The following is a 14,058-nucleotide window of genomic DNA, read 5'->3' as shown; positions in this document are numbered from 1 at the left end:
TCTTTGGTGCATAAAATATTGTTATGGAATCAGCTCCAACACATGGTGACCCCCCGGCACCTCGGCATAGAAGTATGCCCCACAGGGTTCTCCTTGACTGAGGCTTTGAAGGTAGACCACTGGGCCTTCCTTCTTCAGAGCCCCCTCTGGGTGGATTTGAACCCCCCACTATTCTTTGGCAGCCGAGCACATGAGCCATCTACATCAAACCAAGACTTCTTGTGGTTACGAAAAAACCTCAAACAAACTCATCGCCACAGTCGACCCTGACTCATCCCAAGCCCATGCAGGGGTTCCAAGCCTGCACATCTTTCTGGGGAAAGATGGCTCCATCTTTCTCCTGGTGGGTTCAACAGATGATCTTGCCGCTGGCAGCCCAAGGGCTAACTCAAGGTACTCCCGTTCCCACCTGGAACACACGGGCCACGTGAACGTCATGGGACCCTGGGCTAGCTCATGCAGGAGAGAGTCAAGTGCTATCCATTCTACCCAGGAGTGGTGCAAAATGACCCCCACTTACATGAAACATCACATAGACACATTCTTGCTCAAACAGATTATTTTATAGCGGAAGGAAAATAAAATCAATGCATTTTACAAATTTGAGGACTGCAATAAGTTGTAGATTTTCTTCCCAGACATTCCTGCGCCATGTTCCCCACTGTAAATAACCCGGACACGGCCAAGCGGCGCGATTGCAGATAAGTAGAAACAGGGAGCAGATGCTATCTGCAATCGCTTTAGAAATTGTTGAGAAAACAGGCATATTGCAATGATTGTTTAAATGTGGCTGAACCCCCAGAAGGAATCCCCACAGAGCAGCTGTGCCACTGGAGCGGGAGTAACTAAAACATCCTGCTGCCAAGCTTCAAGGCTTCAGGCCAGAGGGCTCCACGGCCCACGTGCACTGGGACTCGGAGCTGGAGGTGCCTCAGCTGTGTCTGGGACAGACCCCAAGGTCACTCGTGACTACATACAACTCCCCAAACTCCCACACCGGAAACCAGTCCCTTGGGGGAGTTCAACTGGCACTCCTGGTGGGGAGATGACAGCCGGCTGAAGGTGGTTTCCTTCTGAAGTCGGAGATGGCAGGGTAGAAATGTGCTTTTCTCTACAGGGCAAGAATGTAAGCTATGCGGGCCGGCCACAAGCCAAGAAGGCAGCGTGGAAGAAGGGCGGAGGAGCTAACTGAGCAACCAAAGAGGTCCAGTAATGGGGACAGCCCAGGGTTTCCTGTAGGAAGCCAGTGACCTCCCCTCCCAGAGAGAAAGGCTGTGGACACAGGTTGTATGAGGGGGCTCCCCAAAGCCAAATGTCTGTGGGAACATTCTATGATCTTTCATGTTTCCAAAAGCACTTTAAAGCTCCCTCAGATTTTGACATGAACTCTAAACCCGCCTTTGATACCCTGAGACTTGTGAAATGCTGAGGTTAGGACATAGGCGAGCTTGAGGCTCCCCGGATAACCGTTTGGAATGGCCTCTCGCGCTTGGTCTGCTGTGATCGCTGATAGGAAGCACGGTGCCGGCAGTGCGCACTTGCTCTGACTGGATCCTTCAGGGAAGTCACTAGTGTCTGGGGGTGGATATTTGGGAGGAGGACATGGCTCTGGAGATAACAGGCAAGTGCTCGCCCTTACCGGGCACTAGTTGCTACAGGGCTAGGCCTGTGGTGGGCTTGGGCATGTGCTACGTGGAAGAGAAGCGGCCCAAAGAGGATGGATGGAAGGAAGAGAAGAGAGATAAAAGGCCTCCGAGGAGGGGGAGGGGAGGTCCTTCCTTGGTATTAATCGTTTGAGTCAACCCACTCCTTTATCTGGGGAACATTTTGGAGGTTGTTATTAAAAATAAAACTGTTAACGCGATCACGGAGCACCACATTGTTTTACACTCTTGCTTTTAACTAAGCTGGTGATTTCTCTTGCCGCACTCCGACATCACGAACTGCCAAGGGAGATCAGGCGCACCTCCCAGGGTATCTCCCTCTTCTCCCGGCTGCCAGGGCGCCGTCAGCCCCGGGGCTCTCCGCGGCCCCCTTTCCCGTCCTGCTTACAGGTGAGCAGGAGCAGCAGCAGCAAGGGCAGATGCCAGAGGCTGCAGAAGAAGAGTTTCCTGGAGCTCTTCCGGTCTGCCTCCGTGTAGAACCGGAAGCCGAGGTAGGAGATATACAAGTTGATGGGGAGGGAGATGATGGGGAAGGTCCACGTGGTGACGTCCAGGAGTGGGGCCGCCGTGGACAGTCCAATGAGGGCCAGGCAGTGGCGGAGGGCCACGCGCCTGCACAGGGCTGGGTGTGTGACGGACATCATGCAGTAGCCCCCCCGGGAGTAGTCTTCCCGGAGGCCCCAGCTCAGGGCGTTGAAGTGCGGGAACTGCCAAGAGTAGAGGATTCCTCCAAGAAGCAATGCGCCTGCAGAGGGTGGGAAAAGAAGGGAAACAGACACGCTGTCACTGGCGATGGAGAAGGACGCCTTTCCTCACCTGTGAGCCCTTTAGGGTTCCAGAGCTGCTCTCTTCCGGCCCTGCTGTTCTCAACTCTGCACCCCCAAATTGGCACCGCTCTGTGGCAGGGAGCCTGTGTGTGTCTGGGGTGGGTGGGCGGTCCTTGGAGTCAGATCCCACTACTGTGGGCACCTACCCAGACTGCTTCCTCTGGGGATTCCGCGGGCCCCAGAAGTGGGGCCCAGCATCCGGCCACCAGAAAGTTTTAAGACAGTTTGTGCTCTAACGTGGGGCTGACCAAAATGTTCTTTGGCATGAAGGAATAGGATCCCAGGGTGGAGAGAAAACCTATCTGTTTCTTTGTGATTGTTTTCCCACCAAGGGTGGAGTCATACCTGGAGCAACCTGCCTAGGGTTCTAGTCTCTTCCCAGGAGTGGGCAGAGTGCTGGCGCCTTTCTCGGGGAATGTGGGTGTCGCCATGCTTATGCAACATAACCCAGCGTGAAGGAAGGCCGCTGTCCCCGGTGTGCGACACACAGTCCTGGAATTCACCTCATTTGATCCTGGTAGTGCTGCGGGTCAGGCACTGAGTTGCTAAGTGCAACGGTGCCAGTTCACACCCACGGCAGCTCAGCAAGAAAGAGATGAGGATGCTTGCCCCTAACGAGTATAGTCTCAGACAGCCGGGAGCCGTTCTGTTTGGTTCTATGGGGTTGTCCTGCTCCGGAATTGGTTCCGTGGCAGTGGGTTTGACTTGAGGGGTTTGTATAGAGCTTGAAGGTAGGTCTTATAATCCTCACATTAAAAAAAGAGAGAGAATAAAAGGCAACTACAATCAATGCTAAACACAACAATCCTGCAATAGCAACAACAACTAACAATAATTTGTGAGTAGCTGAGTAGGTAAACATGTATGGGAAATAAGAGGAGGCTTAAAAAAGTTTGTGGGGAAATGGGAATAAAATAGAATGGATCTTTCCCATGAACTTTTGAAGTCCCCTTGCAGATACGGGCGCTCTACGGAAGTACACCCATGTAAGTAGATCAATATGATGGTGGACCTGTCCACATACATATGTGTAAGAGCCACATGGATACTCCTGTACATAACAGCACACACGGAAGCACGAGACTAGAAACTGCTCAGACATTGGGACTGAACCACTGGACCCGAAGGCTAAGGACCTAAGTCAAGGGACATCTAGTTCCACTGGCCACACACAGTTCACCACGTCCCACCTGCTCGTCTGCTGAGACGGAAGAGCCAGATGATGCCGGCCAACCACCAGACTTCACTCACTGATCAGGAACACACCAGAAGGTCCACGTTCGTACGGGCACAGATGTATAATGGAAGATTCACACCAACAAACAAACCAGGTCTGAAAGACTACTGCCCCGAGAAAACCTTCCAACTTGACAGGGAAGCGCCTCCCGAAGGCCACTTTTCAGGGCCGTACACCCACCACCACCTGGGCGGTGAACCTGAAGGGATATCTGCCCCACACCAAAGATGACAAGAAAGGGCGACTCCAACTAACTGGAAATGGGGAGCGCAGGGAGGAGATTTGGAGAGTGCTGACCTAGAGTGGGGGTGGCACTCCAATTGGTGTCTGAACAACCAAGCGTTTGAAAATGAGTCTGCTATAGGTAAACTTCCACCTCAAGGATCAGGTGAGGGTAAGTGACTTGTTCACAAAGAGAGGTCGGGGAAGTTCCTAGTGAGTCTGTCTGATTCTGCAACCAGCAGGGAGCAGGGGGAACGCGGGGGAGGGCAAGACTGGCCGCTCAAGAAGGGTCGATTCATTTCCTCAGAAGAAATGTTATTTTTTTTTAGCTCTGCTGGTGGTGTGTCCCCACCCCTCCCAGATCTGGGGGACCAGCTTCCTGGGAGCATGTGGGGCTGAGGGTCTTGTCCCAAGTCTCCTAGACCGGTTGTGCTCGGAAGGCCTGGCAGAGTGGCCTTCCACCTGCCTGAGCTGTGCTGAGCTGTGAGACTGACTGAGGGCCTGCGGGGGGGTTGGGGGGTGTTACGGAGGAGACCCCGGCCTGCAGCCCATGGGGAACCCCAGTTTGCAGGCAGCCTAGTGCTGCCGAGCAGAGCGTAGCCCGTGGTTCAGATGCAGGGGTCCCTGCATGCTGGGCCGGGGTGGGCCCAGGTGGGAGGTGGTGGTGAAGGTGGGAGGGCAGGCGCTTCTGCTGGGGCCCACCTCCCTCTGAGACTAGGCTCCCCGGACCTCGGGGCATGAGGAACCGACAAACATTTGTGAGGCACAGCACGTCCTGCAGCAGGCTGGGCTCTAGGAGAGGCCAGCTGGGCGATCCCCAGTCCCGCTCCAAGACTCGCCTCAGAAATGTATTTCTTTAAGCACCTACTCAGGGGGAGCAGAGGCACAGAGGAGTCCTGGCTGTCTTGGGGCTGCCACGTAGCCCAGGAGAAGGGAGGACTTAAAGGCCACACTAAAGGGCCTGGCCTGACCCCTGAAAACGGGCCAGCGAAGACTTCTCTGGGAAGGTGGGTTGGAGCAGAGCACGGCAGAGCAGAGTCCCAGCCAGAGGAGCAGAGGGAAAGGGCGAGCGCAGAGGCCTGGGAACAGGAAGCTGCACGGTGCAGTCACGGCGTTAAAAGATCAGAGGACTGACAGCACTGGAAACCACCGCAAGAGGGAATACAAAGTAATTTCACTCACTGATGATGATTTAAGAAATTCAGGAGCCAAGGCAGGGGAGTGCGGCGTCAGGGTGGATGGCAGCCACCACATCCAGCAGGATCTGGCTGGAGAATTGGGGAAGGGGAGGCAGGTGCGGGGGCAAGGGGCGGCTCGCACCTCCGGAATGCCAGTGTCCTGGAAAACCCGTCACTGTCAAATCACCTCTCATTCTCAGAGACCCTACAGGACAGAGGAAAAGGGCCCTGTGGGGTTTCCCAGGCTGTAACCACCGACCTTGCCGTGAAGGTCAGAGAGCAACAAAGTGCTTAATCACTGCACCACTAGGCCTGAAAGCCGGCTAAGGACCTTCAAATCTGAGCACGTGCTCCCCTGTGGGGGAGGGCAAAAGGGGTGTGGGTGGGGTCCAGCTGTGATGTGGTAAGTTCCTGGAAGAACACACAGGAGGGGCGCCAAGCAGGTATGGGAGGGTTAGGCAGGAGATGACACATGGGAGTGGCTGGCATGCGGGTGGTGACAGAAAGCAGGTGGGCTTGCTATGGATTTAAGAGGCCCCCATGACAGTGTGTGGGCGCCCAGATGTCAGAAGGGATAAGGGAAAGGGTGGTCCCCAGGGCAATCCTAGGATTCTGGCTCCTAAGTTGACAAACAGAGGCAGCGAGAGGGGTGCAGGTTTGAGTGCGCTCAGCCTGGGGGCAGGTGGAGGTCTGCGCTACAGATGGATGGCGGGGAGGGACTTGCGTTGATTGATATTGACAGTGACCAAATTCTTTGAGTTCAGTTCTATTTTACACCTCCTCTCTGGATGTGCCTTAGGTGCAGGGGCTATGCTCAGAGAACAGTGTTGATGCCCCCTGGGAAGCCCCTCTTCCGTCGCCGCAGGAGAGAGGGAGCACCTGTCACCACACTTTGGGTCACGGGCTCTTTAAGCCTCCGGTCTGTGGGGATGGCCAGAGAGAGAGCATGAGATCTATGGCGAAGGCCCAGATCCCTAGCAGAGAAACGAGTGTAAGGGGTTCCCCAAACAAGGCCGGGGCCCTGTGCCCATGCCAGTGAGGATCAGAAGAGCCCCCCTGGAATCGGCCATCCCAACAGTGTGGCCGGCTCTGAGCACTCCCTTCCAGGAAGCAGGAAGGGGACGCTAGCTCACTTGATAACTCTGCTCGGCAGAGAGGGGCTCTTCTCCGACAGGTTTCTCAGATAACGGGTGGAGGAGAGTTGAGACGGAGGGGCGCCTGCCGTCCTAGCCATCAACAGTGTCCTGGTGCTCCTGTCGGTCAGTCCATTTCTTTTCAGTCTCCAGCCGGGGCAGGAAATATAAAAAAGACTAGATTTTATAGTGTCCCTATTTCAGCAGGTTGGAGCCACGACCCACAACTATTCCTAAGCCTCTCTATAAACAACACAAATAGCTCAGGCAAGCATCCTCTAATTTTATTTGATAAATGTTGCATCCTCTAATTTTAATGATGATCATAATGGCAGCAGCAGCAGCAGCAGCTACTACTTGTTGAATGAATTCACTAATGGGTAGCTACTCTATGCCAGGCTCACTGCTGGATGCTACAGAGACAGGCGTGAACGAGACACGTGCGGTTTAAAATCCAGAAGGTGAGAAATAAACACAAATAAGAGATAATGCCAAGGGCTTTTCAAAAACCCAAACCAACCCATGCTGTCTAGTGCATTAACAGTGATCCTATAGGGCAGAAGCTCCCCCACTGCCACTGAATCAATTCCGCCGGCACATAGTGACCCTATAGGGCAGAGCAGAACTGCCTCTGTGGGTTTTGAGATGGTAACTCTTTACTTTCTCCCGAGGAGTGCCTGGTAGTTTCGAACTGCTGACCTTGTGGTGAGCAGTCCAAAGAACAACCCGCTCTGGGTATTCTTTACAGAAGCAGGCTGCCCGTAACTTTCTCCCTCAGAGGAGGGTGGGTCTGAGTAACCAACCTTCCAGTTTGAAGCTGAATAGTCCTAGGTTGGGCCATTTGAAGTTTGAGATGGTTAGTGGCCACCCAATTGAAATGCTCACCATACACCAAGTATAGAAGAAATATACGTTTTTTCTTTTTCAAATCCTGAGACCAGTCTTCCTTCAGGGGTTTACAGATGAGAAAGCGGAGACTCAAAGGCTCAAGGTCATTCGGAACTATAGGTGCAGTACACCAGAACTTCTTTCAGGAAGTTGTTGCTTATCTTGGCTCAGATATGTCATTCCCTCGCAATGAGTTGGTGGTGGTTCAGTCAGGGGATCTGAGGGGAAGGTGACATTGCAGGGTAATTCCCAGTTCATGTAGTTGCTATCAGAGGCTGCCGTGCCAATTTTGACTCACAGGGCTCGTGTGTACAAAAGAACAGAACACTGGGCCAGCCTCACAATTGTTGCTGAGTCTGAGCCCATTGTGTCACTCTCTGGTGGCACGGGGGGATATAGCTTGGGCTGCTAACCACAAGGTCAGCTATTGGAAACTTCATCAGCTATTCTAGGAGAGAAAGTTGAGGCTTTCTACTCCTACAAAGAGTTACTGTCTGGGAAACCCACAGGGGCTGTTGTACTTTCTCTTATAGGATGACTGTGAGTCAGGGCTGACTTGATGGTAGTGGGTTTTTAATGAGATCAGATTAAACTAGCAAAACCAATTGCTCCAGGTCACGGTGACCCCATGGCAAAGGAGAACTGAGCTCCAGTTTTCACTCGTTGAGTTTTTGGAAGTAGATTGTCAGGCCTTTCTTCTGAGATGGCTCTGGGTGGATTCAAACTTCCAACCTTTGGGGTAGGCATGAAGCATGTTAACTCTTTGTGCCACTCAGGGACTTCTAAGAGGACCTATCTCACAGCCACCAACAGGGTAGAACGGCCCCTGCGTGGGATTGGGAGACTGTAACTCTTTATGGGAGGAGAAAGCCTCAACTTTAAGAGGACCTATCTCACCGCTATCAAATCGATTCCAACTCACAGGGATTATATAGGACTTGGAAGAGCTTTGCCTGTGGGTTTCTGTGACTGTCACTCTTCACAGGAGTAGAAAGCAGTATCTTTCTCCCAAGGAGCAGCTGGTGGCTTTGAACGGATCTTGCCGATGTCAGCCCAGTGTGTACCCACTATGCCCTCAGAGCTATCCCTAAGGGGACGAGTTCCTTACAGACAAAACCCGCCATTTCTCGCAATGGTTCAAAACGTTAACCAATTACGAGAGAAAGAAGCTTGGCCCGATCGGGTCCAGGTGAAGTGGTACCGAGCGGTAGAAGCAGGTGTCCCTTTCCTATTTTGCTGGATGAATAAAATGACCGCGAACCTTGGTGACGTAGTGGGTTACAAGTTGGGCTGCGGACCACAAGGTCAGCAGTCCCAAACCAAGAGCTGCTCCTCAGGAGAAAGACAGGCATTCTACTCCTGTAAATGGCAACAATCTCCAGCAGAAAGAGGAGGCTTTCGACTCTGGTAACGTCCTGTAGGGTGGCTATGAGGCACAATGAATTCAGTGGCAGTGAGTGAATAGCTACAGTTGAAGAGTTTCAGAGGAGACGGTTGTCTGCCCTCCACCCCCCAGCTCACAAGCTGCCTCACTGCCAAGGGGTGTGCTCAGACTAGGGTGCCCTAATGGCGGCTGCAAACCCAAGGGGAAGCTGACAAGACACGTCCTGGCTAGGAAACAACATCGGCAACAACTTAACTGAGGAAGTGGAGAGCGCAGCACCTCTCTGTCACGCGCACAGCCGAGGAAGTGCACACAGGGCCAGAGGCCAGCCTTGAAGTGGTTAAAACACCAACTGTGGACTCTTTCTGGCCTTCTCAAAAGCCTTCCTTTTTGCGTGCCAACTGGAGTGTTCTATTTTGCTCAATATACATTTCCAGCTCTGCTCCGGCTTAAAATAACATAATTAAAGAAATCATTTCCCTAAGAGTAGCACAGGCTACTATCTGGGAGAGGAAATTGGGAATGGGCCGGGCTCATGTCACAAACGAAAGGGCTTTAGAAATCACAGCTTAGCCTTCCTGGATTGCAATCAGAAAACCACCACCCACACAGTTCTACTGGATACACTACAGCTACCTCTGCTCATATTAAAAATATAAAACAAATTATTCCCTTCATCAAGATAAGGTAAGCTGGAACCGGAAGACTTGCAATTAGATCTGTGGCATGGGTGGAGCCCAGCTTTCCTGTGGGGAAGTAAGTTTCAGCAAGTACTCAGTTAACTAGTGAAGGGCTCCCCTTTCCCTTAGATGCGTTCCACCGACCCGACCCTGCACCCCACTGCCAGCAAAGCAGCTATGTGGATCGGGCTTATCTTCTATGATGGGGTGTCCGCTCCCTGCCAGGCACAGCCAGTGCTCAGGATCCTCTCAAGGGGCCAGGCTAGGGGAAAAGTGGGAAATGGGGCTTTGTGCTCCAGGCTCTGTGGGGCGGGTCAGGGAAGTCTTCCTGGTGGAAGGGATTTGTAAGCTGAAATCTGAACACACTCACTGGATTTCAGTGGGTGCTGATACAAACCAGGTGTCCATTACTTCTGAAACTGTGTCTGCTCACTTTCCTACCTGACCTTGGGGGTCTCCGTACAGATTTGGTTTTAATCACATCTGGAAGAAATGCCCATTTCCTTTCTTTCAATGAGCTACCTGTTGGTCTACAGATACAAAACCACTGGAAACGTACGGAAGAAGTAGCCAATCTGTGAGTCTCATTCTTCAGAGTGGTCCGGATATTATTTAAGTGGGCCGGACATTATTTAAGGATAAGCTTGCTGGTGTGCTGGATGGGTGTGCACATGTCTGTGCTTTCTCTCTCAGGACACTGCTCCGATTAGAAAGGACTCAGTAGGTGGTAGGTCCCTGGGGGAGGTCAAACGTTTGGCAGTTCACACTTACCCATTGGTGCGATGGAAGAAAGGCCTGGTGAAACGCTTCCATAAAGATCACAGCCAAGAACACCCTATGGAGTTTGGCTTGAGTTTTCAACCTTGGGTGATGTGCAAGGCTGGTGGGGCTGTTCTAAGCTGACCGATAGGGTTGTTGTGAATCAGAATAGACTCACTGGCCATGAGTTTGCTTTTGGTTTTTGCAAGGCTGACCAATCTCTCCCCTGCGACTCTTTGAAGGTCTACGTACGTTTAAACCCTTTCACAACACGCACCAGTCATTTCTATACCACCCAGTCTGGGGTGGATTCTCACTCATGGCCGCCACACACACCCGTCATTCTGTGAGCAAGGTTTTGTGGGTCAGCCGATGATGGGTCACAGTAAAAATGGAGACAAAAATCGGAAGTCGGACTTCTGACTCTCTCTATGTACTGTTGTAAGAAGCTCTTCCGTTTGGCATGGGGCTCAATGGTTGCAACTTGCTCTCACTGCCTGCCGGGTGGGCTTACATCCAAAGCCTTCCCACCCCCACCCAAACCTGTCATTGTCATTCGCTGTCCACCCATGGCCTTCAAAAGGATAAAGACGCATGGCTCCAGTGAACCTTGGGGCCTGGGTTTGGGAGGTCTTCCCTCCGCCTTACAATAGGCTTTTCTCTGAATGTAGCCTCCGCAGCATGTCTGTCCCACGACTGCTTCTATTTGTGCTTTCAGGGCTACGCGGTGATGTAACTGAGGTCTAGCAGGGGAAGCAAAACCAGACCCAAAGCTTTCTGGACACAGATTTCAGAGCCTTTCTTTGGAAGGTTAACACAAAGGCGCTTGTGAAGCAGCTCAGCCTCAACAGTGCAATAGACTGCAATGGACTGCAGATAAAGGGAAGAGGATGTGGGGCTAGTTTATCAATTGCACACCCGACAAAAAGGCAAGGTTAAAAGTCCTTTGGAAATAGGAAACAGAAGCAAGAATAACCATCAGCCCTTGAAGAATTCTTTGGAAGAAAAGACACAGTGAGTGTGGGGGCTGCTGCTTAGCCCACACCTTATTGTGCACACTCCACGCTGACCACGCAGTGCCTCCAGGGAAGTTCCTTTGTAGGGAGAGAGGGAGTAAGGCCCAGGGACTGACGCTGCATTCCCTTCTCCTTCTCTCAGCCCGCCACTGTCTCCAAGGACGCAAGCCGTCTGTGGGTGCCCTCCGTCTGTGGGTGCCCTCCGCCAGGCAAATGCTCCCTACTCCCTCCGAGCACATGTGAAGGTCTTTCAGGCTTTAACATGCAAATGCCATTCACTAACAAAATGTGTCCATGGTGCCCGGTATTGTGTCTGCCAGAGGCTGACCTAACAAGACGTTCTCTATCATTTCACACAGGAGGGAATCAGCCAGCTCTGTATAAGCTTCTGTCTTTGAAGAGAAACAGAGTTCTAGATACGGTTTTGTTTGCCAATAGTCCCAAGAAAATGTTCCCTGTGCACTGTCTTTAAAAATATCATTTATCTTCATTTATCTAAAGCGCTAAGGCTAGTTATGGTACAATCTAGTACGATGTGAACACAGACAGTTATTTTTCCATGTCGGACTTCAAACTGAGGCAGTCTTTTAAAGGACATTTTCTTAAGTGCTTGGGTTCAACAGTCCCTGGTAAACTCTCAATAAACACTGGCTGAAAGAATGAGTGAATAAATTCCTTCTAGCCTATTTCCTGTAATAAAGGAGGTAAATAAAGTGAAACATTATTGAACATTTTGTAGTTTACCAGCCAAGGCTAAAATAAAACAACAGGGCTTTCTCTTTTTGTTACTAAAACCATTCATCTGCCAAATGTCACCTCCTGATAAGAGCCCACTTCTAAGTCCTCACTTGTAACTGAATGTCGGTGGCATAATGAAGGTTGGCCACAGTCTCAGCTATCTAGCTCTGCTGTAACACAAGTGCCACAAGTGGGAGGCGGTGACAGGCAGCCAGGATTCACTCTCAGGTAGGAGGCTGGCAGGCGGAGTCAGAGGGCCCGCTCTGGAGAGGGTTCTCTCTGGCGGCTCTGGCTCTGGGAGAAGCTGCTCTTTTGAGGCTGCTCCTGGTCATCGGCTTGTGCTTAGTGTCTCTTTTCCCAGGTCTCTGCTTCTTTTAATCTTGTTTATATCTCCAAAAGAGCTTGACTCAAGATGCAATTTACACGAATCCTGCCTCATTAATATAACAAAGCTAGGCCGTTCCCAAATGGATTATATTATAACGGCAGGCATAGAGATTAGGATTTACAACACGGTGTGTGTGTGTGTGTGTGTGTTTGTGTGTGTGGAGGACACACACAATTCAATCCATCACACACAACATTTGAATGATAAACCAAAGGCAATTTACAGAGCAGCCAAGGAGGAAGTCCACTCCATAAACTCTCACTGATCCTGGGATTTAGTCAAATTAAAGAAAACAAAGGGAAGAGTGACCGGTCTTTAAGAAGTGTGGGTGAGGGGCTAGAAGTCCTCTTGCCGGAGGGGGAAGGAGCTCAAGCTGAAGCCCTAGAGATAAAGGAAATTGTCTCCTGGGACAAACATTTAAAAAAGGCTCCAGAGCCCTGGAACCGGGATGTCGCTGTCTGCACTTAGCTGCAGACTGCCCCCAGCCCCCAACAACTCAGGAGGAATTGCTTCCCCCAGCGCCAGCGCTGGCCATCACACAGGAGGCGGGATCAACCCCAGGAAACGCACTACAGTTGGCCCCAGGGAGCAGCCTTTGCTGGCCTCCCCCAGCTCAGGCGCTCAGCATTTTTAATGCTTCCTGCCAACTGCAGTTAAATGAAAATTAAAAATAAATAAATAAAATAAAGGCAAAGCAATTAGGGAGGTGGGAGGAATGGCCTGACGGTGATGTTCTAAAGAAAATGGGACAGAGATAAAACTCCACTGTAATAGCAACCTTGGCAATGGATTTCAAAAAACCAAGTTCTTTTCTGGGCACGGTCTCAGCCAGGCCACCGAGACTCTGCGGTCTTCGTCTCCAGGGGATGGTCGTGGAGAGCAGCTTGGGCCTTCGAGTCCCTTGGCTGACAACACAGAACTCTGTAACAGGAACTCTGGACCACAGAGTGCAGGGCAGACTGAGCTGCTTCCAGGCCTCCCTTTCTTCTGGCTCCTGAACGTGTTAACATGGGCTTGGCGTTGAAAATGTCCAGAGAGTCGTCTCTGTGATTCTTTCTCTTCACTCCCTGTGCTACCTCGTGTTCCATGCTCCACAAAGCGCTCGGTCACATGGGCACAGCTGGCAGGTGCTTTGGGCCCGCATGACTGAAGGGTCTAAAACAGGGGAAGTTTTAATTTCATCACGAATAGTTAGTGTAGTAGTGGGGAGCGGGTGGGAGGCCCCTCAAAACCTTGGCCCTGAAGTGTGCTTCCACTTCTTTTATGAAAAACATAAATGCTTTAAGCATAAAGCAGCTCTGAAAAACATAAAGCTTTACATGCGAAGGAAGAGGGGCTCCTCCTACTGCACCGGTCACTGTGAGACCACTGCACCTGCTTCTCTGAAGCTACTTTTGTTCCTCTTTCAGCGTCTTCCCTCCCAACTAGAGTCAACCCCTCAAAGTATCTGTGGCTGGATCACTTCCATGTCAGTGATCTGCCCTGAGCTGCTTCCTCTCCAATCTGGACAGTGGCATCCGGAGCCCCAGGGAGGAAGGGGCTCTTGCCCAGGTGATCCACGATTAGGGGGCTAACATGCAGGGCGGGGTATTTATGTTCTGACTGCGAAGCGAAGGCTGGCAGCTTGAGCCCTCTGGCTGCTCGACAGGAGAAAGGAGAGGCAGTCTTGCTTCGGGTAAGATTTCCAGCCTCAGGAACCCTGCGCAGCACTTTGACTCTGGCCTACAGAGTCACGAAGAGTTGGACTCAGTATGTTGACAGTGGGACTTGTTTTGGGAAGAGGCCACAGTTCTGTCCAGATACTTGACCTGTGAATGCTCTTAACTTGCCCTGTTATTTGGTTACTGTATCTGTTCCTCTTTCCCATGAGGGTAGAAACTGGACTTTGGTTATTTCTGTGTCCTCAGAACATCCCCCCTCAGGCTCTCAGTTGATTCTGCAGAA

General features: G+C 51.6%; 1 protein-coding gene across 1 annotated transcript in view; it reads right to left on the bottom strand.

The window, feature by feature from the left end:
* Positions 1-541: 541 nt before the first annotated feature.
* The window catches only part of COX10 (cytochrome c oxidase assembly factor heme A:farnesyltransferase COX10), a 158,008-nt gene continuing 144,491 nt past the window's right edge, over positions 542-14,058 (bottom strand). Inside the window, exon 7 of the mRNA XM_075561085.1 lies at positions 542-2,409. Within this exon, the coding sequence (XP_075417200.1) occupies positions 2,009-2,409 (401 nt within the window). The 3' untranslated portion in view covers positions 542-2,008. The remainder of the gene's footprint in view (positions 2,410-14,058) is intronic.

Source organism: Tenrec ecaudatus, chromosome 10 (genome assembly GCF_050624435.1).
Source record: "Tenrec ecaudatus isolate mTenEca1 chromosome 10, mTenEca1.hap1, whole genome shotgun sequence".
Lineage (NCBI taxonomy): Eukaryota > Metazoa > Chordata > Mammalia > Afrosoricida > Tenrecidae > Tenrec > Tenrec ecaudatus.
Note: the sequence above shows the minus strand (reverse complement) of the source record. Positions and strands in the feature narration are given on the sequence as shown.